This window comes from Pelodiscus sinensis, chromosome 1, assembly GCF_049634645.1.
Source record: "Pelodiscus sinensis isolate JC-2024 chromosome 1, ASM4963464v1, whole genome shotgun sequence".
Classification (NCBI taxonomy): domain Eukaryota; kingdom Metazoa; phylum Chordata; order Testudines; family Trionychidae; genus Pelodiscus; species Pelodiscus sinensis.
In genome coordinates, this window is record NC_134711.1 from 322,011,038 (window position 1) to 322,038,268 (window position 27,231).

The 27,231-nt window shown below is 51.2% G+C and overlaps 1 protein-coding gene across 3 annotated transcripts; it reads left to right on the plus strand.

Annotated features, from left to right (window-relative positions):
- The first annotated feature begins 322 nt into the window (after positions 1–322).
- Positions 323–26,823, plus strand: DNAJB13 (DnaJ heat shock protein family (Hsp40) member B13). Of its 3 annotated transcripts, none has more exons than XM_075919579.1 (8): positions 323–491; positions 5,253–5,384; positions 9,039–9,200; positions 12,852–13,009; positions 13,992–14,105; positions 19,361–19,474; positions 25,037–25,113; positions 26,610–26,823. In XM_075919579.1, exons 1-8 carry the CDS (start codon positions 338–340, stop codon positions 26,761–26,763), a joined length of 1,065 nt encoding a protein of 354 aa, XP_075775694.1. In that variant the 5' UTR covers positions 323–337; the 3' UTR covers positions 26,764–26,823. The 3 variants fall into 3 exon arrangements, with proteins under 3 accessions (XP_075775694.1, XP_075775695.1, XP_006127582.1); XM_075919580.1 differs by having other exon boundaries at positions 19,361–19,469; XM_006127520.4 differs by having other exon boundaries at positions 337–491; positions 5,281–5,384.
- Positions 26,824–27,231: the final 408 nt, after the last annotated feature.

A 27,231-nucleotide genomic window follows, 5' to 3' on the forward strand; every position in this document is an offset into this window, starting at 1 on the left:
CTGTGCAAGGGGAGAACTGATAAAAGGTGGCCCCACCCAGCAGGGTGGATGGAGGTGTGAGGGAAGGATCAGGGTTCAGCGCTGTTGTGGGACTTGGGGTGCAGTGTCCCATGGGGGGGAGGGGAGGCTCTGCAATGAGTCAGCTGGGCCACTGCCCCTAGGAGATGGGGGGGTGCTCAGTGGCTCCTTTATTCTCCCTAAGCTTGAAGCCCCTCCCCCGCACACCTCAGATTCTGGGGACAAGGGGACGGGGAGGAAGGGCCACACACGCCCTTGAGAAGCAAAGAAAAGGGGAGGGGTGTGTAGTCCGGAAGTGACGTATGCGCCCGGACGCGGGATGCGCGCGAGAACTACAACGACCACAATCCCCAGCGCGGCGGTGCCCATAGCAACGGGGACGCGGGACCGACAGCGCCGGCCGCCATGGGGCAGGATTACTACGTGGTGCTGGAGCTCAACCGCACCGCCAAGGACGCTGACATTAAAAAAGCGTAAGTGGCGGAGGGGGAGTTCGCCCCGCCCCCCACCTCACCTCTGCCAGGGGCCTGTCAGTGCCGGGGGGGGGGGGGGCACCTCTGCCAGGGGCCTGTCAGTGCCGGGGGGGGGGGGGCACCTCTGCCAGGGGCCTGTCAGTGCCGGGGGGGGGGGGGGCACCTCTGCCAGGGGCCTGTCAGTGCCGGGGGGGGGGGGCACCTCTGCCAGGGGCCTGTCAGTGCCGGGGGGGGGGGGCACCTCTGCCAGGGGCCTGTCAGTGCCGGGGGGGGGCACCTCTGCCAGGGGCCTGTCAGTGCCGGGGGGGGGGCACCTCTGCCAGGGGCCTGTCAGTGCCGGGGGGGGGCACCTCTGCCAGGGGCCTGTCAGTGCCGGGGGGGGGGCACCTCTGCCAGGGGCCTGTCAGTGCCGGGGGGGGGGCACCTCTGCCAGGGGCCTGTCAGTGCCGGGGGGGGCACCTCTGCCAGGGGCCTGTCAGTGCCGGGGGGGGGGCACCTCTGCCAGGGGCCTGTCAGTGCCGGGGGGGGGCACCTCTGCCAGGGGCCTGTCAGTGCCGGGGGGGGCACCTCTGCCAGGGGCCTGTCAGTGCCGGGGGGGGCACCTCTGCCAGGGGCCTGTCAGTGCCGGGGGGGGGCACCTCTGCCAGGGGCCTGTCAGTGCCGGGGGGGGCACCTCTGCCAGGGGCCTGTCAGTGCCGGGGGGGGGCACCTCTGCCAGGGGCCTGTCAGTGCCGGAGGGGGGGGCACCTCTGCCAGGGGCCTGTCAGTGCCGGGGGGGGGGGGCACCTCTGCCAGGGGCCTGTCAGTGCCGGGGGGGGGGGCACCTCTGCCAGGGGCCTGTCAGTGCCGGGGGGGGGGGGCACCTCTGCCAGGGGCCTGTCAGTGCCGGGGGGGGCACCTCTGCCAGGGGCCTGTCAGTGCCGGGGGGGGGCACCTCTGCCAGGGGCCTGTCAGTGCCGGGGGGGGGGCACCTCTGCCAGGGGCCTGTCAGTGCCGGGGGGGGGCACCTCTGCCAGGGGCCTGTCAGTGCCGGGGGGGGCACCTCTGCCAGGGGCCTGTCAGTGCCGGGGGGGGGCACCTCTGCCAGGGGCCTGTCAGTGCCGGGGGGGGGCACCTCTGCCAGGGGCCTGTCAGTGCCGGGGGGGGCACCTCTGCCAGGGGCCTGTCAGTGCCGGGGGGGGGCACCTCTGCCAGGGGCCTGTCAGTGCCGGGGGGGGGCACCTCTGCCAGGGGCCTGTCAGTGCCGGGGGGGGGCACCTCTGCCAGGGGCCTGTCAGTGCCGGGGGGGGGCACCTCTGCCAGGGGCCTGTCAGTGCCGGAGGGGGGGGCACCTCTGCCAGGGGCCTGTCAGTGCCGGGGGGGGGGGCACCTCTGCCAGGGGCCTGTCAGTGCCGGGGGGGGCACCTCTGCCAGGGGCCTGTCAGTGCCGGGGGGGGCACCTCTGCCAGGGGCCTGTCAGTGCCGGGGTGGGGGCACCTCTGCCAGGGGCCTGTCAGTGCCGGGGTGGGGGCACCTCTGCCAGGGGCCTGTCAGTGCCGGGGGGGGGGCACCTCTGCCAGGGGCCTGTCAGTGCCGGGGTGGGGGCACCTCTGCCAGGGGCCTGTCAGTGCCGGGGGGGGCACCTCTGCCACGGGCCTGTCAGTGCCGGGGGGGGCACCTCTGCCAGGGGCCTGTCAGTGCCGGGGGGGCACCTCTGCCACGGGCCTGTCAGTGCCGGGGGGGGGGGGCACCTCTGCCACGGGCCTGTCAGTGCCGGGGGGGGCACCTCTGCCACGGGCCTGTCAGTGCCGGGGTGGGGGCACCTCTGCCAGGGGCCTGTCAGTGCCGGGGGGGCACCTCTGCCAGGGGCCTGTCAGTGCCGGGGGGGGGGGGCACCTCTGCCACGGGCCTGTCAGTGCCGGGGGGGGCACCTCTGCCAGGGGCCTGTCAGTGCCGGGGGGGGCACCTCTGCCAGGGGCCTGTCAGTGCCGGGGGGGGCACCTCTGCCACGGGCCTGTCAGTGCCGGGGGGGGGGCACGTCTGCCAGGGGCCTGTCAGTGCCGGAGGGGGGGCACCTCTGCTACGGGCCTGTCAGTGCCGGAGGGGGGGCACCTCTGCCACGGGCCTGTCAGTGCCGGGGGGGGGCACGTCTGCCAGGGGCCTGTCAGTGCCGGGGGGGGGCACCTCTGCCACGGGCCTGTCAGTGCCGGGGGGGGGCACCTCTGCCACGGGCCGGCAGTGCCGGGGGGGGCACCTCTGCCAGGGGCCTGTCAGTGCCGGGGGGGGGGCACCTCTGCCACGGGCCTGTCAGTGCCGGGGGGGGGGGCACCTCTGCCAGGGGCCTGTCAGTGCCGGGGGGGGCACCTCTGCCACGGGCCTGTCAGTGCCGGGGGGGGGGGGCACCTCTGCCAGGGGCCTGTCAGTGCCGGGGGGGGGGCACCTCTGCCAGGGGCCTGTCAGTGCCGGGGGGGGGGGGCACCTCTGCCAGGGGCCTGTCAGTGCCGGGGGGGGGGGCACCTCTGCCAGGGGCCTGTCAGTGCCGGGGGGGGGCACCTCTGCCAGGGGCCTGTCAGTGCCGGGGGGGGGGGCACCTCTGCCACGGGCCTGTCAGTGCCGGGGGGGGGGGCACCTCTGCCAGGGGCCTGTCAGTGCCGGGGGGGGGGGCATCTCTGCCAGGGGCCTGTCAGTGCCGGGGGGGGGGGGCACCTCTGCCAGGAGCCTGTCAGTGCCGGGGGGGGGCACCTCTGCCAGGGGCCTGTCAGTGCCGGGGGGGGGCACCTCTGCCAGGGGCCTGTCAGTGCCGGGGGGGGGCACCTCTGCCAGGGGCCTGTCAGTGCCGGGGGGGGGGCACCTCTGCCAGGGGCCTGTCAGTGCCGGGGGGGGGCACCTCTGCCAGGGGCCTGTCAGTGCCGGGGGGGGGGGCACCTCTGCCAGGGGCCTGTCAGTGCCGGGGGGGGGGGCACCTCTGCCAGGGGCCTGTCAGTGCCGGGGGGGGGGGCACCTCTGCCAGGGGCCTGTCAGTGCCGGGGGGGGGGCACCTCTGCCAGGGGCCTGTCAGTGCCGGAGGGGGGGGGCACCTCTGCCAGGGGCCTGTCAGTGCCGGAGGGGGGGGCACCTCTGCCAGGGGCCTGTCAGTGCCGGAGGGGGGGGGCACCTCTGCCAGGGGCCTGTCAGTGCCGGAGGGGGGGGCACCTCTGCCAGGGGCCTGTCAGTGCCGGGGGGGGGGGCACCTCTGCCAGGGGCCTGTCAGTGCCGGGGGGGGGGGGCACCTCTGCCAGGGGCCTGTCAGTGCCGGGGGGGGGGGGCACCTCTGCCAGGGGCCTGTCAGTGCCGGGGGGGGGGCACCTCTGCCAGGGGCCTGTCAGTGCCGGGGGGGGGGGCACCTCTGCCAGGGGCCTGTCAGTGCCGGGGGGGGGGCACCTCTGCCAGGGGCCTGTCAGTGCCGGGGGGGGGCACCTCTGCCACGGGCCGGCAGTGCCGGGGGGGGGCACCTCTGCCAGGGGCCTGTCAGTGCCGGGGGGGGGCACCTCTGCTACGGGCCTGTCAGTGCCGGGGTGGGGGCACCTCTGCCACGGGCCTGTCAGTGCCAGGGGCTGGCAAGGTGCCTGGAGTGATGGTAACTGCGCTGACGTACCATCCACTGGCCCCAGTGTTCAGCATGCTAGAGGATCAGGCCCCAAATCCGTACAGGGAGTTGCATTTAGGTGCTACCAGTTAACCCTCTCTAGTCCAACACTCTGGTCTGGCAATATCCGTGGTCCGGCGTGATTTTAGTTAGCCGGAAGTCCACTTATCACAGGTGTGGCCAAGTTTCCTGCTGTCCCATAACGTTTGTTTACAGACACTAGTCCTGGCTCTCAGTGTTCTGGGCTTTTATTTAGCTCTAATTGAACTCTGAATATCTTCTAAGAACCCAGTAAGCAGTAGAAGTGTTTATAACAATGCTAGACAATACTGACCTCCTGTGCAATGGCAAATTCTCTGGATTGGCACCAATCAGGTACCAACGGTGCTGAACTAGAGAGGTTCAACCTGTAGTGATTTCCTCTGTCACAGACAGGCAGAGAGACAGGATCTTGGAACCAGACTGTGCAATATGCAGATGAACTCAGTTTGAAAACACTAGGGCTGTGTCTAGACTGCATCCCTTTTCCGTAAAAGGGATGCAAATTAGACATATCGCAATTGCAAATGAAGCGGGGATTTAAATCTCCCCCGCTTCATTAGCATAAAAATGGCTGCCGCTTTTTTCCGGCTCGAAGCTAGGCCGGAAAAAAGCGCCAGTCTAGACGCGGATCTTTCAGAAAATAAAGCCTTTTCCGAAAGATCCCTTATCCCTCATTTTAAGAGGGATAAGGGATCTTTCGGAAAAGGCTTTATTTTCCGAAAGATTCCCTCATTTTAAGAGGGATAAGGGATCTTTCGGAAAAGGCTTTATTTTCCGAAAGATCCGTGTCTAGTGTGGCACTTTTTTCCGGCAAAGCTCCAAGCCGGAAAAAAGTGGCAGCCATTTTATGCTAATTAAGCGGGGGAGATTTAAATCCCCGCTTCATTTGCAATTGCGATATGTCTAATTTGCATCCCTTTTACGGAAAAGGGATGCAGTCTAGACACAGCCTAGGGTAAAACTCTTACCTTGCAAGAAGGGCAGGATTGGGCCCTAATCCTACGCACCTGTTTTGCTGATAATTCAGGATCTTTAACAAAAAATTCACTGAATTGAATAGCGCTTCAGTTTGCTTGTCAAAAACGCATCTAACTGTGCTCACGGTGGGGCTGAAGCCTCTCTCCCCTCATTTCTCTTTTGTAGCTACCGGAAACTAGCCTTGAAGAACCATCCTTTAAAAAATAAAGAACCTTGGGTGCCAGATAAATTCAGGCAGCTCGCAGAAGCCTACGAAGTGCTGAGTGATCGTAAGTAGGAACATCTTTCTTTTCCCACAGATAAACCGTGCAGTTCAAGGAGAAGGACTGGAAAGTCACATCCAAGAACAGAGTACACTTACTGCAGGGGGATTTCATTAGGCAGGCACATCATGTCCTTTGGTTTGTTGCCATGCTGGTTAGCTTTTATACCTCTGTCTGTCTGTCCATGTCAGTTACTTAATTGTTTATCTATTGCATGCAGCACTGATCCCTGCTCCTGCAGTCTGATCCAGGCTGGTGTATTTAGAATGTGTTTGGAGACCTACTGATTTCACTAGCATGGATTCAAGGGCCTGCCTGTGCTAGTCAGATTGCAGAAGAAGGGCCTAATGCAATGCGGTGGCTAAGAGAACTAGCATGAACCTTGGGTGCGGAAGTAGGGATGTTATATTATCTCTGTTTACAGCACTGGAGAAACCATTGCTGGAAAACTGTCTCCAGTTCTGGTGTCTTCACTTCAAAGAGGATCCTGAAAAATTGGAGAATGGAGAAAAGAGCTCTAATGTTTCAAGATCTGGAAAACATGCTTTATAGTAGGAGTAAATGCATCTTAATCTGTTTAGATTTAGCAAAGAGATAGTTAAGAGGTGACTTGATCATGGTCTGTAGCAGTGGCTCTCAACCTACCTTGACAACTGCATCTGGGTCAGCTGTCTGATTTATCTACCATAGTGGTTTTCAAACTTTTTTTCTCATGATCCAGTTGAAGAAAATTGTTGATGTCTGTGACTCAACATTATTTAACTAGAGTGTGGGTTCCAGAGTGGGGCTGAGGATGAGAGCTTTGGGTGTAGGTGGGGGCTCTGGCTTTGAGGCTGTGGCTGGAAGCAGGGGCAGATGACCGTTTTGCGGGGCCCAGGGAAGCATAATTTTGCGGGGTCCCCCTTTGCCACGGCGCATGTGCAGCGACGCAACGCGCATGCGCGGTGGCACCACGGCGCATGCGCGGGGCTTTGTGAAGCGCGGGGCCCAGGGCGGCTGCCCCGCTTGCCCTGCCCTATATCCGCCCCTGGCTGGAAGTGCTTACCTTGAACGGCTCCTGGTCAGCAGGGGTGGTACGGCAGGCTTCCTGCCTCTCCTGACATTGCAGACATGCTGCACCCTAGAAAGAGCTAGCAGCAGGTTCCCAGCCAATGGGAGTGTAGAGTTAGTGCACAGGGCAGAGGCAGTGCCTGGAGCTGTGTGTGCTCTGCCCCCCATTCCACCTAGGAGCTTTTGATATGGTCACCCACAATATTCTTGCCAGCAAGTTAAGGAATATGGATTGGATAAATGGACTGTAAGACAGACAGAAAGCTGGTTAGACCAGGATTTCCCAAACTTTTTACTTTAGTTGGAACCCTTTTTTTTCAGGACTGTTTTTTGCAGCCCAAAAATATAAACACATAAAAAACAAACTGAGAAACATGTAACATATAACATATAACATGTCTGGTATTTTCTCATTAGGTAAGTTTTATTATTACTAGATGTATCAGTTTGTAGTTTCAAACTGCCTGGCTGGTAAATGTGCTCAGGCTGCATGAGTGTGTCTACCAGCCAGACAGGTCGCAACTACTCGAGGGTGTGTGTGGGTGTGGGTGTGTGTGGGGGGGACACAATAGAATCCCCGGGCCGGACTAACTCGTGCTTTGCCGCGGGGGGGGGGGCAAGGCCCCGAGATCTGCATATGGCCAGGTCAGTCCCACTCCCTGCCGGCCGATTCACTCCCGTTCCCCCCGCTCCTTCCTCTGTGCCTTTGGCCAGCCCCACTTCCCCCAACCCCCTCCCGGACAGCCAGTTCTCCCCCCACTTCTCCCAATCTCCCTTGGCCAACCCCGCTGCCCGCGTCCAGCCCTGCTTCCGGCGGCCACTTCTCCCTCCCTCCCCCATCTTCCCTGGCCAGCTTCCTACCCCCCAACCTCATGCCCCCCGGCAGCCCTGCTTCCACTAGCCCCCCAATCTCCCCAGCCTGCCCCTCTCTGTCCAGTGCTGCTTCCAGTGGCCGGCTCTCCCCTTCTCCTCCCCCCGCTGCCCTCCCCTAGCTAGGACTCTGCCGGGAACTGGAACATCTGGCTGAAGACTCCACCCAGGCTGGCCGAGGGCTTGGGGACCTGGTGCCACATGGGCACTCCAGGAGCGCAGAACACCCTGGCAACCACGCTGAGGCCCAGTAGTTTTTTCCTGCAGCCCGGTACCGGGCCACAGCCCATAGTTTGGGAAACGCTGCTCTAGAGTCACACTATGGCTGTGTCTACACTGGCAAGTTTTTTCCGCAAAATCATAGACTCATAGACTTTAAGGTCAGAAGGGACCATTATGATAATCTAGTCTGACCCCCTGCACAGTGCAGGCCACAGAATCTCACCCACCCTCCTAGAATAATCCTCTCACCTATATCTCAGATACTGAAGCCCTCAAATACTTTGAAGACCCCAAGATGCAGAGAATCCTCCAGCTGTGATCTGTACCCCATGCTACAGAGGAAGGCGAAAAACCTCTAGGGTCTCTGCCAATCTACCCTGGAGGAAAATTCCTTCCCGACCCCAAATATGGCGATCAGATAAACTCTGAGCATGTGCGCAAGACTCACCAGCCAGACACCCAGAAAGTTCTTTATAGTAACTCCTATCATCCCTCCATTGACCTATTTCCCACTGATAATGAATGGTCAATTAGTTACCAATCAAAATAATCTGATTAGTTACCAATCAAAATCATCTGATTTTGCGGAAAAACTTGGCCAGCTGTCTACACTGGCCGCTTGAATTTCCGGAAGAGCACTGACGATCTCCTGTAAAATCATCAGTGCTTTTCCGGAAATACTATGCTGCTCCCGTTCGGGCAAAAGTCTTTTTCCGAAAGACTTTTGCGCGAAAGGGCCAGTGTAGACAGCACAGTACTGTTTTCCGCAAAAAAGCCCCGATTGTGAAAATGGCGATCGGGGCTTTTTTGCGGAAAAGCGCGTCTAGATTGGCCACGGACGCTTTTCCGCAAAAAGTGCTTTTGCAGAAAAGCATCCTGCCAATCTAGACATGCTTTTCCGAAAATGCTTTTAATGGAAAACTTTTCCGTTAAAAGCATTTTCGGAAATTCATGCCAGTCTAGACGTAGCCTATGATAGCAAGGTGCTTCCCACGCCTGATCCTCTTGTGAGCACTTTGCCCAGTTATTGTAACTGCATTGGCATTGGGGTATAGAATATAGGTGTGTATATGCTTATGTTTGTATTTTGGATGTAATTTACCCCTAGCAGCCTTTGGAACTAATAAAGGAATACTTGTGTGAAAACTGTGTCATGGGAAACTTTAATAAGCTTATTAAGAAAATGATTTGTAACAGACTTCTCTGTGGTTTCCATTCTGGGTCTTGGATGAGAAGAGGGTATCAACCACCTTTCCCTGGATCATTCAGTGTATCTCCGTTCCCCAGCTGGGAGAATGAGTCTTTAAGATTGGATCTAAGGATGCGACTCCTATAGGAAGTTGCAACCACACTGGTACAATAGCATCCTTTCTGCTACTTTGGGCTTTCTGAAGTCAAGGAGAATGCTTAATGATGGCTTTGGGCAACTGAACCGACCTGAATCTAGAACGGTATACTTTCATCTGACACAAATGATCAAAGCTTTTGCACATCTACTAATGCCTCTTTCTCCCTTAGCTGTGAAGAGGGCCATCTATGATAAATTTGGAGAAGAGGGTCTCAAAGGAGGGATCCCCTTGGAATTTGGGAGTGAAAACCCCTGGTCTGTTGGCTATGTGTTTCATGGCAATGCTGAGAAAGTCTTCAAGGAGTTCTTTGGTGGCGATAATCCCTTTTCCGGTAAGTATAATCCCTTCCTCATATGCTTCATGGTATGCTTTTATGGTGATTGTCCCAAGTATAGTCTCTTCAACAGAACCAACCCTGTCACTGTCAAGAAGTGGGTTAAAGTTTTGCATAGTCACATGGAAACCAGACTCTGTGCTTTTGCCTTTACCACCATCAGGCCTCAAGAATTCCACTTTGAAGGTCAGGTTTTACCTGACCTGTAACGCCACCCCATATCTCCACGGAAGCGTTGTTGGGCAGTGCTTTAAACCACACATGTAGAATTTGTCATGTCTTCACCAGAATCCAGTATTGTCTCTTGAAAATTCCTTGGGCCAAATAATGGTAACTACCATAATCCTGAGATCCAGAGACTTTAATGCCATGCTGTGGCCAGCCACTAGGTGGTGATAAAGAGTCGTAAAGCATGTCTTCAATTTCTCCTGTAATTGAGACCATCAGTACTGAGACATTCTCAGCCCCAGATTACTCATGTGTATGTCTCCTTCATGAAAGCACACCGTGGTCTAAGCTGAGGTCAGGACACTCACAAGGTCTGATGGAAAGGTTTCTTCCCAATCTGGTGAAGTTTTCAAACAAACTGAAGCCTTTATATTGTAAATCTGCACAAGTAAGTTTACAGTCCTTTTGGGGAGGTCCCAGGGTCAGGTCCCAAAGATTTGCAATTTACAACAAACAGCCATGCTGAAAGCAAGAAGGTTGTTACGGGTAAGGTACCTGTCTGTCAGTCAGGTGACATAGGGTTTGTTCCCTATTTTGCCATTGACTCACTTGGCAGTCTTGGACAAGTCACTTAACATCACTATGCCTCAGTTTATTTAAATGGGGCTAATAATTCTTATTGTCTCACCTCTCAGAGGAGTTGGGAGGCTTACTTCATAAATGTTGTCAGTCCTTGAATGGAAGGTATCTCAGGAGAGCAAAGTCTAGTTATTGATGTTAGGGCTTAGATGGTGGAATGAAAACTTCTACGCTGTGTCTAGACTGGCATGATTTTGCGCAAATACTTTTAACGGAAAAGTTTTTCTGTTAAAAGTATTTGCGCAAGAGAGTGTCTATACTGGCATGTGCCTTTGCCCAAAGATTTGCTTTTGCGCAAAAGCATCCGTGCCAGTGTAGACGCTCTCTTGTGCAAGAAAGCTCTGATGGCCATTTTAGCCATCGGGCTTTCTTGTGCAAGAAATTAACATGGCTGTCTACACTGGCCCTCTTTCACAAGAATACTTGCACAAGAGGGCTTATCCCTGAGTGGGAGCGTCGGAATATTTGTGCAAGAACCACTGATTTTATACATTACAACATTAGTGTTCTTGCACAAATACTCGCGGCCAGTGTAGACAGGCGGCAAGATTTTGCGCAAAAGAAGTTGCTTTTGCGCAAAATCCTGCCAGTCTAGATGCAGCACTAATGTTTATGTTTGATTAGAAAGGTGGGGAGGGGGATTATAAAACTTTCCTAAACAAAGGGAGTGACAACAACTTCAGGGATTCCTGGAAGAAACAGGAATTCCTTTTCCATGAGCATAAATACAGAATACATAAATAACCAGGGGGTTGTGCCCCCTGCTTGCTACACTTCTCAACCCCCCTCTTGTGGGGGGGGGGGGGTAGGCAACCCCAGCTCTCCCCCTGGCCAACAGGGAGGGTTGACTGCGGTCGTGCCAGCCCAGGCCATTTCTCGCTGCCCCCGCCCTCGCCAGCCCAGGCCTTCTCTCCGTCGCCAGCCGCACCAGCTGCCCCCACTTGCCTCCAGCCTGGATTCTTTCTCTCCCACCCCCCGGGCCATGCCAGCCCAAGCCCTTTCTCCACTCTTCCCCGCCCACCCAGTCGCTCCAGCCTGGGCCCTTTCTCCTCTTTCCCACCTACCCCCCGAGTTGCGCCAGCCCGAGCCCTTTCTCCTCTCTGGGCCCTTTCTTTCCCCCTCCCGTCTCCCCCACCACGGCCTAACTCTAACTCCCCTTGTCCCAGCTGAGGCTGTGCCATGCCCCTCTCTGCCCTCGGCGGCAGGGGAAAACTGGGCCATGGTGTGCCAGGCCTGGCTCTGCCCCTGCAGCTGGGGAAGTCCGGGCCACGGTGAACCAGGCCCAGCTCTGCATGTAGCCACTGGATAGGGCTGGGCTCGCAGTGGGTGGGGCTTGGCTCCAGGGATGGGCCCTGGGGTGGAAGGGGTGGTGCTGGGGGTGGTGCTTTATCTGCCCATGTGTATCCTCCCAGCCTGTGGACACTGTGATGTGTTGATGTCACTGTGTTGTCCCTCAGGACATTATATATACATATGTATAACATACATAAATTCATGCTTTTCACATTCAGAACATTTTGCAAACATTCACAGTTATCCTAGCAAGTAGAATGGTGAGATCACCCCCATTTTACAGAGAAACTGAGGCATGGGGAGATCTTTTTGAAAATTGCCTAAAGCCATCAGTGTCTTGGATTGCCCCACTTGATGGGTGATTGATGTGAACCACCTTGAGCCTGATTTTCAGAGATACCAAGCACCCACAATACCATCTGAAATTGGTAAGAACTGGGTAGGGGAGGTTTGTGGGCATTTATGTTCAGCCCGGCATGCCTCAGGCTGGGCATCTTAAAACCAAGACACTTATGACCTAAGTGACTTGCCCAAGGACAAAGAGGAGATTCACTATCACAGTTAGGAGTAAAACGCAGGCATGCCTGTCTCTCAGACCTATGCTCAGCCTGCTAGCTCACACCACTCTCAGCTAATGGTGTGATTGCATCTACATTTATTTCTGCATCATTGAACATAAGAATAGCCATCCTGAGTGAGACCACTGATCCATCTTACCCAGTATCCTGTCTTCCAACAGTGGCTAGTGCCAGAGGCTTTCAAAGGGGAAGAACAGAGGACGGCAGTGATCAAATGATCCATCCCATCATCCAGTCCCAGCCCTGGCAGTTAGAGGCTTAGGAACCCCCAAAGCGTGGGATTGCATCCATGTGCATCTTAACTAAGAGACATTGAAGGAACCATCCTCCTTCTCTAACTCTTTTTTGAACTCTGTTATAGTTTTGGCCCTTACAACATCTCCTAGCAATGAATTCTATATATTGACTGTGCTTTGTTTGAAGATGTTCTCCCTTTTGCTTGTTTTAAACCTGCTGCTTATTAATTTTATTGAGTTACCCATGGTTCTGTTGTTATGTGAAGGGGTAAACAGTATTTCCTTATTCATGTCATACCATTCATGATTTTATAGACCCCTGTCCTTCTCTCTCTATAATCATATCTTTTCCAAGATGACCAGTCTCAATCTGTTTAATCTCTCCTCATATAGAAGCTCTTCCATATCCCTAATCATTTTTGTTGCCCTTCTCTTTTCCCAGTTTTCCATTTATATTGTATCTCTTTTCAGATGAGGCGACTAAAACGGCATGTAGCGTTCAAGGTGTGGGAGCTCCATGGATTTATATCATAGCACTGTCATACTAACTGTCATCTTATCTGTCCTTTTCCTAATTGTCAGTATCATTATGTTCATTCTTTACTGCTGCTACACACTGAGCGGATGTCAGATCTATGCATGATGACTCCGAAATCTCTCTCTTGTGTGTAACAGCTCATTTAGACCCCGTTGTTTGTATGCACAGTTGGGATTCTGTTTTCCCATATGCACAGAATTCTTCACTCCAGATGGATCTGAGGTGAACACAGCATTCGGGGGGCTGCGAGGAAAAGGGGTGGCAAAGCAGGACCCCCCAATTGAGCGAGATCTCTACCTGTCGCTGGAGGACCTGTTCTACGGATGCACCAAGAAAATTAAGATTTCTCGCAGGGTAAGGAAAGATGGGGACTGAATTAGACATAATTCTGAATCGGTGGCATTAGGGGTGTGATGGCTGCAGGAAGGGAGTCTGTAGTGGAAGAGCAGTTCCTTACCACTGGGATGGGTTGTATGTTTCACTAGAAGCCAGGGCATTGGAAGTTTCACTGAAATCTGGGGATGTGACTGATTAGTATATTCTGTGGTAGTGTTTTCCAAGTCCCAGGCGACAGGGGGATGGACAGGTGAGGAGTAGCCTACTCCGTGAGTGATGCAGGGCAGATCAGGCTCGCTCGCACTGAATAGAGCAATAGGTTCAGGCAAGACCCCGATAGCCAGTTTCAGGGCTTTCCCTGGTGATGTGGGACCCTGTCCTATTACCAGAACGCAGGAGGCCCTGCTGGAAGTTTTGTCCCATGCCGCATCAAGCAGGGTACAGGAAAAGGCTTGGGCTTCCTTAGCGTTGACATAACAGGTTTGTGACTCATTGCCTGCCATCAACAAGGCTCGGAGGGGTTGGTGGGTTGTGCTGGCGATCAGACTGCCTTGAAATTAACAAAAAACAATCCCCAAACATGAAGTCCAGTGACTCACTGGTAGCTCACTAAGGTCCAAGGGAAATTCAGTGCAAATATTAATCTCTGTGGCAGACTCCATTGAGGTAGCACAGGAGTAACTGGGAGCCACATTTGTCTCCAAGTGGGCCTGCTTTTCCATCCATCCTGCTGTGCCCTCTGTGTGTTTTGCCCCTTTCCCCCAACCTTTTTCAGGGGGCCCAGTCTTGGTTGGTCCCAAGATGCTACTGTAATAACCCAGTTTGCCAATCTGTCTAAGCACAGAAGCTCTGCAATCCAAGCAAGTAACTGATTTTGGCTTCTAAAGACAATTGTCCACACAGCTGGTGCTGTATCACTGGTATCCTTGCCAAACAAAGGCCCAGGTTGCCTAGAAACAGATCAAACTGGATGGCCCCAATCAGCTGTTTCAAACCCTAGGTGATGAATGAAGACGGTCACACGTCCACCATCAGAGATAAGATCTTAACGATTGACGTGCAGCCAGGGTGGAAGCCAGGCACCAGGATTACATTCCAAAAAGAAGGAGACCAGGTAATTTACAAAGACTGTCGGATGCTCTTGCTATAACTGCTGGACACAATGTCATCAGTACTTCCTGGAACATTCACTGTTTGCTGATACCTTGTGTCTAAATGTGCTGACAAACACTAACCAACAAAAAAACCAACAAATGGTCTGGTAGCACTTTATAAACTAACAAAACATGTAGAGGGTATCATGAGCTTTTGTGGGCACAGCCCACTTCTTCAGATGACCGGAGTTTTGAGTTTAGGATGTGCAGACCCAAAATAAATAGGAGAGGGGGGGGGATAAAAAAAGAGGGGGGTAGGAGACAGGGAGCTAGAGGGAATCTGTAAGTATCTGAAGGTTGGGTAGTTAAAACAAAGCAGATAAGGATCAAAAGTCAATTGATAGTATCCTTCCTGACATAAGAGTCTACACAAAGAGCTGTTTGCACCTTCAACGACTGTTAAGTTGATAGTGCCCCAACCATCCTTCATCACGATTGAGTCCATTAGCATATGAATTGAATTTGCTGTTGAACTCTAATTCCAATGTTTCTCTGTGTATCTGGCTAGTAGAACTGGTTTGTGACAAGACAGCCACTTGATCTTTTAAACTGTGATTAGGAAGATTCAAGTGTTCCCCTATAGGTTTCTGTATGTTTCCTTTACGTGTATCTGATTCTTTCCCACAGAGACTGTCCAGTTTGTCCAATATATATAGCAGTGGGGCACTGCTGGCATTTGATGGCATAGATCAAATTACTGGATGTGCAGTCAAATAACGTTTTGATTTGGTTTCTTATGTTGTTGGCTCCAGTGATGAATTCACTAGTATAGATATGTGGGCAGAGTTGGCATTATGTTTGGTTGCAGGGCTGGGTTCCTGGATGCTTATGATGTGGTTGTGTTGCATGGATACTGGAAAGAATTTGTTTCAGGTTGGGAGGTTGTCTGTAAGCAGAATAGGCTTTTCTCCCAAGGCCTCTGAGAGTGAGGCATCATTTTCCAAGATGGGTTGTAGATTGTGTATAATGTGCTGGGGGGGGGGGTGTCTGAATTGTGGACTATATGTAATAACAAGAGGAGTTCTGTTATTTTCTCTTTTGAGTCTGTCTTGAAGTAGTTCATGTTTGGATACTTTTTTGGCTCTGTCAATTTGTTTTTTCATTTCTCCAGGTGGGTATTTCAGTTTTAGGAATGCTCTGTAAAGATCCTGTAGGTGATTGTCTCTGTCTATGGGGTTGGAGCAAATCCGGTTGTATCTTAGGGCTTGGCTGTATACAATGGACTGAGAAATGCACCCGGGATAGAAGCTGGAGGCATGAAGGTAAGTGTAGCAGTCAGTGGGTTTCCGGTATAGGGTGGTGAACATTTGTCCATTATTTAACTGTACTGTAGTGTCCAGTAAGTGGATTTCTCATGTGGACTGGTCCAGGCTGATGTTTATGGTGGGGTGAAAGTTGTTGAAATCCTTGTGAAATTCTTCAAGTCTCTTTTCCGTGGGTCCATATGATGAAGATGTCATCGATGTAGCATAAGTAGAGTAGGGGTGTTAGGGGGCGAGAACTGAGGAAGCGTTGTTCAAAGTCAGCCATAAAGATGTTGGCATATTGTGGTGCCATGCGAGTGCCGCTGACTTGGAGATAGAAATTGTCTCCGAATTGGAAGTAGTTGTGGGTGAGGACAAAGTCGCAGAGCTCTTTTAATCAGGTATGCAGTGTTGTTATCGGGGATGTGTTCCTGATGGCCTGTAATCTGTCTTTGTGTGGAATGTTGGTGAAAAGGGCTTCTACATCTATGGTGACCAGGATGGTATTTTCAGGTAGATTACTGATGTTTTCTCAGGAAGTCAGTGGTGTCGCGGAGTTAGCTAGGAGTGCTGGTAGCATAGGGTCTGAGGAGGGAGTCGACATAGCCAAATAATCCTGTGGTGAGTGTGCCAATGCTTGAGATGATGGGCCATCCAGGATTACCAGGATTGTGTATTTTGGGTATCAGATAGAAAGTTCCTGGTTGGGGATTAGGGGAAGTGTTAGTGTAAATTTGTTCCTGAGCACCATCAGAGAGCTTCATGAGCAGTTTTTTCATGTGTTTTGGTATTCCTTAGTGGGGTCACAGGAGAGAGGCCTGTAGAATCTGGTATTGGTGAGTTGTCTGTTCGCCTCCTGTTCATAATCTGTCCTTTCATGATGACTACAGCATCCTCTTTGTTGGCCTCTTTAATTATGATGATACGATTGGTTTTGAGGCTGTGAATAGCATTGCGTTCTGCATGACTGAGGTTGCATGTTATATGTTGTTGTTTGCTGATGATGTCAGCTCGAGCATGTTTGTGGAAGCAGTCGATGTAGAAATCAAGACTTTCATTACACCCCTTGGTGGGGGTCCACATAGAAGCCCTCCTCTTGTGGGAATGGCAGGGGGAGCAGGGAGGTCAGTATGTTGTATATATACAGCGTGTTGGAAATATTCCTTCAGGTGGAGGCGACGAAAATAGGATTCCAGATCCCCACAGAACTGAATCATATTTGTGTGATGGGGGCACACCCACAACCAACAAGCCACAAAACATGCCCGAAGCATTATGTCTATTTTAAGATGAAGCACAGAGAGTCTATGGGGCAGATTTTTTTTATATTGCCTAAGGGCTTTAGGAACACAAGTCCCATGCAGGAGCCAGTCTTAGCACCGACAGAGACTCCTGCCATCAAATCACATAACCTCCTTGCCTCAGTTTCCCCATCCGATAACCCTCCCCTACCTCAGCAGGGCATTGTCAGGATTAACTAATTTAGATTTGTTGGATGCTTTGATGACAAGGGGCCCGACTCTCCACTGAGATCCAGCCCTGTGGTTCTGCTTAGGCCTTCTTGAGGGCCCAGAATCCATTTACACGTAGCCAGCTAGGCATTCTCCTGGCACTGGAGGACCATAAAACTAAAACTGCTAGCTTGAAGCTGAAGGAGGTGGCCTCTGCATTCCCTGCCCCCCATTTAGCAGATGTCGGGAGAAAGGGGAGCCTGGCCAGTGGAAAAGAGTCGAGCAGCCTCTTGGCTGCTGTCGCTCTCAGTGGGGTTGGGCTGGCACAGACAGCCCTCAGTACTGGGGAGCCGTAACTGAGAACCAGGTCCCAGAAATGCAAGATGTCAAAGTTGTTGGGTGAAAGTCACCCCATACAGAGTGTGCGCACCAGGCTCAGGCTTCACTTCACACATCCTATTTGAGTGCTTAAGTGGGATTTAGCTGAAGCATGTGGCGTGTCCTGGCCCTCTGCGTGGGGTGAAGGGAGAGCATACAGCAGTGGTCAGTACAGAAATTATATCCAAAAAACTACATTAAAAGAATGACCTTACGGTTGCAAAATCAAGCTATTAGCCGGGCATGGACAACAGGAGGTAGATCTTTTATTCTGCTCATTCGCTCTGAAGTACCCAGCACTGGCCACTGTTGGAAAGCTACTGGGTCAGATTGACCATTGGTTTGACCCACCATAACCATTCTTATGTTCTCATGTTAAGCGCTCATTTGCTGGGAAATTCCAGAATTAAGGTTGCTTGTGCAAGAATATTCTTTTGGTGGCTTCAGTAATTGGCTTTTTGCAACATTTGTGATCTCTCATCTAAATACAGTAATTACTCATTTAACATGTGCCCACTTAACACATTTTCATGATAGCACGATTTTTTTTAGGGACTACATTTTTTTTTGAATAACACGACTGTCCCCGAAATAACACGAAAAAAAATCAAGTGGTGGACTACTTTGTGCAGCGGTATAAATTATGAAAACAGCGGTAATACAGTAGACTTCTGATAACCCGGTGTACCAGGAGGTACTATAAGGCGGCTGCCGGGACCCGCGCTGCATCCAGTGAGGGGGGGGATCGGAGGGGAACGGCACAGCGTGCGGCGAACTCTCCGCCTCTTTGCAGGGAGGCAAAGGAAGCCCCACACAGCCGTCAGCGACAGGCCGGCTGGGAAAACCCAGCTGCCGGCCTGCAAGCGGGGGCGAAGGAGAGGGGGTGAGGCATCCAGGGAGCCCACGTCCTCGGATGCCTTGCTCCCTCTCCTCTGCACCCGCTTGCAGGCCAGCGGCTGGTTTCCCCAGCTGGCCTGTCGCTGTCAGCTGCACGGGGCTTCTCCCCTTTCCCCTCCCCCCCCCACAAAGCAGCGGAGGGTTCGCCACTCGCCACGCCGTTCCCTGCCGACCCCCGCATCGCTGGACACAGTGTGGGTCCCGGCAGACCTGTCACGGGCATATTCCCAACCCAGTCCCCCTCCCCTCTCCTCCCTTTCCCTTCCCCAGAGCCAAACACCTCCCCTCCCTGCTGTAACCCAGTCCCCTTTCTCCCTCAACCTTATGTCCTGGTCTCAAGGCAGCTGCCTGTGCTCAGTGGCCAGCTGCTAGCATGTGCAGGCTGGAGCCGCGAGCACACATGCGTCTCACAGCAGCCTGGCCGAGAGAGTAGCTGACCGGAGCACTTCCGGGTTTCAGTTGATGCTGGACAATTGGATGCTGGACAATTGGAATTTTACTGTACAGTACAACGTCTAATGTTGACATTGACGACTCAGCACCAACAGAAAATTGACTTCGACACTACCGCTTGAAACGCAACCCCCACCTTTTCCGTTATTTTCAATGGGAAAATTGACCCCGCATAACACGTTTTCGCTTAGCACGATCATTGTCTGAAACGTAGCTACCATGTTAAATGAGGAATTACTGTAGTACAGGAGAAGTACCAGTTTTCCTGTAGCAGAACTAGTTTTCTTACTTTATTTTGTTTACAAATATTTTAAGAGTCCTGCAATAAGGGAAAACAAGAGTATGTAAGCAAGAACCTGACTCTTTAACAAAGACAACTTTTGTCCCAAATGTGTAGCAGATGTTAAGAGTTTAAAAGGCCTTTGTATAAACAAAAAGGGTTTTAAACAATCCAATTAAAATCCTTTCCCTTTCTCAGTTGCTGAGGTTTTGCTTCCTTGTGTTTGTGATGTCATGACCTCACTTCCCAATACAGGTGCTGAAACTAGGGGTGTGAGGGACTGCAGCAACCCCTGGCTTGAAGAGGTTTCCATTATATACAGGGTGTCCAGTTTGATTCAATGGATCGCAGAACCCCCACTACACTAATTGTTCCAGCCCCTCTGCTTCTCAGGCCTTCTTGAGAGGTCAGAAATAAGCCAAAAAAGGGGGCAAAGACCTGATTATCTTTCCCCCTAAACTGGGCCTGTGTTTGCCAGATACTGACCTGCTTCTTGGTTTATTGTATTTTAGGGCCCGAACATTATCCCTGCTGATATTATCTTCATTGTACGAGAGAAACTCCATCCAAGGTTTAAAAGGGAGGATGACAACCTGCTGTATGTAGCCACCATCCCCCTTGGTAAGGTAAGGGTACTGACAAGGCACCTGGGGCCTGATCCAGCTTGCCCATAGGAAAAGGGAGAGATGCACATTGACTCCAGTGGGAAATGGATGGTGTCTTTCCTTTTCCTTTTCCTTTTCCTTTTCCTTTTCCTTTTCTTACCTTCCCATAAGGCAGCAGGGTTTGTATGTTGACAGCAAACTGCACTGGAGGTGAAAGGAATCACCAGTTTATAATTGGACCAAACAGAGTCTGGGCCAGCCAATCAGATTGCTGGGAGGCTGCTTATTACTTACCATCTTAATTTTTAGCTTTTATTGATTAACTGTTCTTGAGTTGACTGAAGTCATCCTTGATCGTACAGGAGAGAACAGAAGATCTGGGTGCCTCATTTTAATGCACTGCGATATGGAGTTTTGCATCTGCAGATACTACCATCATGCCTGCAAATACATCTAATTATCTCTGTGTGTATGTGCATGTGTGTGCACGTATGCATGCACATACACTCTCCTGGTAGCTGTACATGCCAGTTAGATGTGCAATCACATGTATCAACTGTATGAAAATAAGGCCCCAGGAATTCAGTATATACAGTATTCTTTCTTTATTTAGTGCTCAAAAGTGTGTTGGGCTCTTGTCAGAACAAAGACTTGATCCTTGTCCTAAAAGGTAGGCATCTTATTGATTATCTATTAATGGCTAATGCCTGTTGTTTCTCAATAGGCACTGCCCATACCAACCTGAAACAGCGCACCTCCCCAGTTTTGTAATGTCATACATAATAGATGGAGGGAGAATTCCTTGCAGTCCCCTTCTGTTGTCCATTCATGCCCTGAAGCATAGTTTTCGGTCATGTGACCCTGATTTCTGCTGAATGTGCAATTACTGGTGGTGGTATTGGTCACAGTGTTAACCAGCTGTAGTTACAATGTCCCATGGACAAGCCAGAACAGCACAATGAGCAATTGTAACTCTGCTGCTTATGCTCTAATACCCTCATAGATTTGTTAGTCTTTAAAAGGCTCCCAGACTCCTTTTTGTTTTCACTGCACAAATATTCAGTATGTGTTAGGAAATAGGTCATTAAAACTAGAATTCCACTCAGAGTGTCAGGTGCACGAGTAGCTCAGACAAACTGGAGAAATGGTCTGAGGTAAACAGGATGAAAATCAATAAGGACAAATACAAAGTAATCCAATTAGGAAGAAGATAACATCAGAGCATAAGAACGGCCATACTGGGTCAGACCAAAAGTCCATTTAGCCCAGTAGCCTATCCTCCAACAGTGGCTAATGCCAGATGCTCCAGAGGGAGTGAACAGAACAAGCAATGATTAAATGACCCCTCTCCTGTCATCCATTTCCAGCCTGACAAACAGAGGCTAAGGACACCATTCCTACCCATCCTGGCTAATAGCCATTTATGGACCTAACCTCCATGAATTTATGTAGTTCTTTCTTGAACCCTGTTAAAATTCTGGTCTTCACAACATCCTCTGGCAAGGATTTCCACAGGTTGACTGTGCACAGCATGAAGAAAAAACTTTCTTTTGTTTGTTTTAAATATGCTACCTATTAATTTCATTTGGTGACCCCCTAGTTCCTGTGTTATGGAAACAAGTAAATTACTTTTCCTTATTCACTTTTTCCACCCCAGTGATTTTATAGACTGTTAGTCTCCTCTTTTCTAAACTGAAAAGTCCCAGGCTTTTTAATCTCTCCTCATATGAGACCCATTCCAAACGCCTAATAATTTTTGTTGCTCTTTTCTGAACCTTTTCCAATGCCAATATATCTTTTTTGAGATGAGGCAACCACATCTGTATGCAGTATTCAAGATGTGGACGTACCATGGATTTATATAGTGGCAATAAGATATTACTTGTCATATTCTCTATCCCTTTTTAAATTATTCCTAACATTTTGTTTGCTTTTTTGACTGCTGCTTCACATTGAGTGGATATTTTCAGAGAACTATCTACAATGACTCCAAGATCTCTCTCTCTTGACTAACTGTAGTTAAATTCATTCCCATAATTTTGTATGTATAGTTGGGATTATTTTTTCCAATATGCATTACTTTGCAGTTATCAACATTAAATTTCATTTGCAAAAAACTTAGTTTGGTGAGATATTTTTGAAGCTCTTCACAGTCTGCTTTGGTCTTAACTATCTTGAGCAGTTTAGTATCATCTGCAAATTTTTCCACCCCACTGTTTACTCCATTGTCCAGATCACTCATAAATAGGTTGAATAGGATTGGTCCCAGTATGGACCCTTGGGGGACACCACTACTTACCTCTCTCCATTCTGAAAACTTACCATTTATTCCTACTCTTTGTTTCCTGTCTTTTAACCAGTTATCAGTCCATGAAAGGACCTTTCCTCTTATCCCATGACAAATTACTTTACTTAAAGAGCCTTTGGTGAGGGACCTTGTCAGAGGCTTTCTGGAAATCTAAGTACACTATATTCACTGGATCCCCCTTGTCCATATGCTTGTTGATCCTCTCAAAGAACGATAGTAAATTAGTAAAGTATGATTTCTCTTTACAAAATCCATGTTGACTTTTCCCCAACAAATTATGTTCATCTATGTGTCTGACAATTTTATTCTTTACCATAGTTTCAACTAATTTGCCCAGTACTGATATTAGAAGGAGTAATCAGTTTCACACATACAGAATGGGAAGCGACTGTCTAGGAAGGGGTAATGCAGAAAGGAATCTAGGGATTATAATGGACCACAAGCTAAATATGAGTCAACAATGTGACATTATTTGAAAAAAAGCAAACATCATTCTGGGATGTATTCATAGAATCATAGAATGCTAGAACTGGGAAGGACCTTGAGAGATTATCAAGTCCAATTCCCTGCCCTCATGGCAGGACCAAGCACTGTCTAGTTGATCCCTGATAGATGTCTGTCTAACCTGCTCTTAAATATCTCCAGTGATAGAGATTCCACAACAGGAGTGGAATTAACAGGAGTGTTGTAAGCAAGACACAAGAAATAATTCTTGTACTCTACTATGTGCTGATTAGGCCTCAAATGCAGTAGTGTGTCCAGGTCAGGGCACCACATTTTAGGAAAGATGAGGACAAATTGGAAAAGGTCCAGAGAAGAGCAACAAAAATGGTAAAAGATCTAGAAAACATGATCTATGAGGTTAGACTGAAAGAACTGGGTTTGTTTAGTTTGGAAAAGAGAAGACTGAGAAAGGACGTGATAACAGCTTTCAAGTACAGGCAGTCCCCGGGTTACGTACAAGATAGGGACTGTAGGTTTGCTCTTAAGTTGAATCTGTATGTAAGTCGGAACTGGCGTCCAGTGGCTGAATCAGGACGCCTGGGGCAGAGCAGCTGGGGCGCTACGGGACCAACTGGCAGCGCCCCAGCTGCTGTACCACAGGTGTCCGGAGCAAAGCCGCGGAGCACGGGGGCAGCGGGACAGCCCAGACGCGCCGTGGCTGTCCTGCTGCCCTTGGGCTCCGTGGCTTTGCTCTGCTTTGCTCCTCGTCCCCCTGGTCGGATCCGCGTAAGTCGGGGACTGCCTGTACCTAAAAGGTTGTTACAAGGATGCAGGAAAAAAATATTTTCCTTAACTTCTGATGATAGGGCAAGAAGCAATGGACTTAAATTGCAGCAAGGGAGAGTTAGCTTGGAGATTAGGAAAAATTTACTAATTGCCAGGGTGGTTTATCACTGGCATAAATTGCCTAAGGAGGCTGTAGAATCTTCATCATTGAGGACTTTTAAGAGCAGGTTAAAAAACACCTGTGAGGGATGGTCTAGATCAGAGCTACTCAACTTTGAAAGCTCCAGAGGCCACAATAATACTCACAGCACATGCTGAGGACCGCAACTTAAGTGTGGCTGCATATACATGCAAATATATATGCAAATATATACAAATAGCTTCTTTCACACTTGCAGGCATGAATACAAAGCACTTCCCACAATGCCCTGGTGCTCCCAGCACCTCCTCCCTGGGCGCTAGAAACGCCGACACCTTGTTCTAGCCAGTCCATCTATTTGCATCTTTCAGTGCTCACCATGCCTGGGAGATGCCTCACCATTGTGGAGCGTGTTCCCAGTGGAGGCCATGTTCAAAGTATCCCACCTGCAGGCTGTGTGTTGAACCCCGTGTAAACCCAAACTGTACCGCAGGCTGCAAACATACAGGCCCACGTGTTGAGTAGCCCTTGTCTAGACAGTGCTTGGTCCTGCTGTGTGTACAGGGGACTGGACTTGATGACCTCTGGAGGTTCCTTCCAGTTCTAGTACTCTATGATTCTATGCCTATACTTTTTCCAAAAGGTCTTTATTTAAAATATCAGCTTCTGGGAGGTCTTGACTAATGACATGGGAGACAATGTTACCTACTGGCTTGCACACTGGACTAGGACTCAGGTGCTTTGGGTTCTGTTCCCACCCTGCCAGTGGTTTTTTGGGTATCTTGGACAAGTCACTTCATTTCTCTGTACCTCTAGTTTGTCTCTGTAAAATGGGGAGAATGACATTTTGCTTCGTTAAGCCCTTTGAGAGCCACAGATGACAAGCACCATGGCAGAACTAGGGATTATCACTAATGCTACGTCTACACTGCTTCCCTCTTGGGGAAGAGGAAATGCAAATGGAGTGCTTATTAGCATATGCCACGCTCTCATTTGCATATCCTCTTCTGATCCTTTTTGTGGAAGAGGTTTTTGCACAAAAAACCCATAGTGTAGAAGGGGCCATTTTGTGCAAGAACTCTGTAAACATCTTTTTTTTGAGGGATAAGGGTTCTTGCCCAAAATGTTTTTTTTGCACAAAATGGCCCCATCTACAGTGCAAAAAACGCAGAAAAACCTCTTCCACAAAAAGGATTGGAAGAGGATATGCAAATGAGAGCATGACATATGCAAATGAGCACTCCATTTGCATTTCCTCTTCTGCAAGAGGGAAGCCGTGTAGACGCAGCCTTTGTTACAATCATCTGTTCTGAAGGGTTCCATGTGTGCTCTGGCCTCTGCCCCCTTTGGTAAAAGCTTGTCTCTTTCTGCATTGCATTTCTTTGCTCACCTGGCCTTTTAGGACAAGGTATTCTCATCTCCTTCCCCATGAAGGCGAGTGATCTAGAAATAGCTTCAGCTTCTCTCCTCATTGCTGACATGTGGACACTCACTGGTACTTTGCCACTTTTTGCCCCACATCCTGTGCGCTAGCTGAGAGGTGTGCAAAATGCAACTTGAGGGAGGGGATGTGCAAAGGTGGTTTTAAGTCCTTCAGTTCTGAGTGGGTTGATCTGATCTACCCAGTGTAATGTTAATCAGCTTGGGGGCTGCACGAATAGATGGAGACCACCAAGGTTGGGGCAGAGCCTCAGCCGTACCTCCTTTTCTCTGGCTACATCCCCTAGCTGGCAGCTGGACATTTGGGTGCATGCGGCACAGAAGCAAATATCCTGACTCTGCACTATCAGGTGTAAAGGGCTATTAGCAGTAGCCTTATTCAGGCTCCATGTATCACACTCTCTTTCAGCCTCTGCCTGTTAATCACTGAACCTCTGAGCTCATTGCCTCGCTGTGTCTTTTGCAGGCTTTGATTGGCTGCACAGTGGATGTGAGGACCCTAGATGACAGACTGCTTAATATTCCCATCAACGATATAGTCCAGTAAGTGCACCACTCCGTACAGAGAGGAGCTACTCTGCTCTCCTTGTGTTCAGAAAGGCTCTTTCATGGCACGGTTAGTAAAGCCTGGGTCTGCTCTGACAAGTGGAGGCAAGATTTTCTGTAGTGTTTTGGGATGCTCAAGCTGCACCAGAGGGCGGGAGTTCAGTGCTCTCCAGCCATCAGGCCCTTTTCGGGGTCTTAGCTTGGGCACTCCGAATCACAGCTCACTTTTGAAAGTCTTTGCCTGGCTGTCAAAATGGCCCCTCCCTCCTAAGCATCTCTGCTCCTCCTGTGCGTGCAGAGCATGATCTAGTTACATTAAGACACAAACAACGCCAAGGGTTAGTGCTTTTTCTCCTCTCAGCCCTGCGGAACCCACACTGCCCCAGGAGAGTGACCTGGCTGCTTAACAGGACTGTTACTCTGACTGCTGAATTCTGCCCTCCTCTGTACCCATATGCCTCCACTGGAGGCAGCTCGCTGCACCCACGCAACCTCCCTGTGCTGATGTCACTTGGGGCAGACTGCAGCAATGCCTGAGCCAGTCAAATCCAGATCCCAGGGGTGGCAGGTGGAACAACAATCTGAGAAAATCCAAGCATGGCACAGAGCAAAGAGCAAGCCTGAAAGCCCATTTTAGTGTCATTTTTCAGAGAACAGTGCTTTAAAGAAATTACGACATGCGTCTTTCCAAGTGCGGGGCTACGTATTGCCCACCTAGACCAGCTTCTGCCAGGAGCGGGAGCCACAATTGCTCCTTAATGAGATTAGCCCTCCCCTGTGCACCAGACACCACTGCTGGGCTGTGTCTACATTGGCACCCTTTTCTGGAAAAGGGATGCTAATGAGACAAGTCGGAATTGCAAATGCCGCTGGGGATTTAAATATCCCCCGCGGCATTTGCATGAACATGGCTGCCGCTTTTTTCCGTCTCGGGGCTTTGCCGGAGAAAAGCGCCAGTCTAGACGGGATCTTTCGGAAAATAAACCCTTTTCCGGAAGATCCCTTATTTCTGATTTTAAGAGGAATAAGGGATCTTCCGGAAAAGGGTTTATTTTCCAAAAGATCCCGTCTAGACTGGCGCTTTTCTCCGGCAAAGCCCCGAGCCGGAAAAAAGCGGCAGCCATGTTCATGCAAATGCCGCGGGGGATATTTAAATCCCCCGGGGCATTTGCAATTCCGACTTGTCTCATTAGCATCCCTTTTCCGGAAAAGGGTGCCAATGTAGACACAGCCCAGCGGTGGTGTCTGGTACACAGGGGAGGGCTAATCTCATTAAGGAGCAATTGTGGCTCCCGCTCCTGGCAGAAGCTGGTCTAGGTGGGCAATATGTAGCACCGCACTTGGAAAGACACATGTCGTAATTTCTTTAAAGCACTGTTCTCTGAAAAGGGTGCCAATGTAGACACAGCGCTGGGGTGTGTGTGTTTGCTGCAACCTTAGGTAGTTACTCCCTGCACCTTCCTGCATAATGCTGCTGGCTTTTGCGTTTGCAGCCCCAAGTACTTCAAAATCGTGCCAGGGGAAGGCATGCCTCTGCCCAGTGACCCCACGTGTAAAGGGGACCTCATCATGTTTTTTGATATCCGCTTCCCGGAGAGGCTCACTCCGGCTAAGAAGCAGCTCCTGAGACAAGCACTCCTGACTTGAGGCTGTTGTGAATTCATCTCCATGTGGCCCAAGAGAATAAAGCTTTCTAGATATTTATAGTCATCATGTTGGTTGTATATCAGTGGTGGGCAACCTGTGGCCCATGGACCGAATGTGGCCTGTTGACCCCAGTCTCCCCTCTCTCCCATGCACCTCCTGCACACTGGGGCACTGGAATGGCCTGATTGGTGCTCTGTTCCTCCCCCTGAATACCATGAATCAACTGATTGTGGCTGTTCGGGCTTTGGGATGGAGGGGGAGGAATGCAAATCGGCAGATTCAGGGCACTCTGAAAATGCTGGGAGGGAGGGAGGGGGAGGAGTAGGAAGTGTGGGGCTCCAGTGCGTGAGAGGAGTGGGGGAAAGGGGAAGAGAGGAGATGCGTGGGCTGTAGGCAGAACCCTTGTGGGCCCCATGCTGCAGGTTGCCCACCTGCGGCCCGCTGAGATGGAGGGCCACTTATGCGGCA

What these genes read in the sequence shown, in the direction of transcription:
- DNAJB13 (XM_075919579.1), top strand. Translation starts at nt 338, where the DNA reads ATGCGCGCGAGAACTACAACGACCACAATCCCCAGCGCGGCGGTGCCC. An exon ending in AAATTAAGATTTCTCGCAGG is followed by an intron (nt 13,010 to 13,991) that starts GTAAGGAAAGAT and finishes TTCAAACCCTAG; the next exon opens with GTGATGAATGAAGACGGTCA. An exon ending in TCCAAAAAGAAGGAGACCAG is followed by an intron (nt 14,106 to 19,360) that starts GTAATTTACAAA and finishes ATTGTATTTTAG; the next exon opens with GGCCCGAACATTATCCCTGC.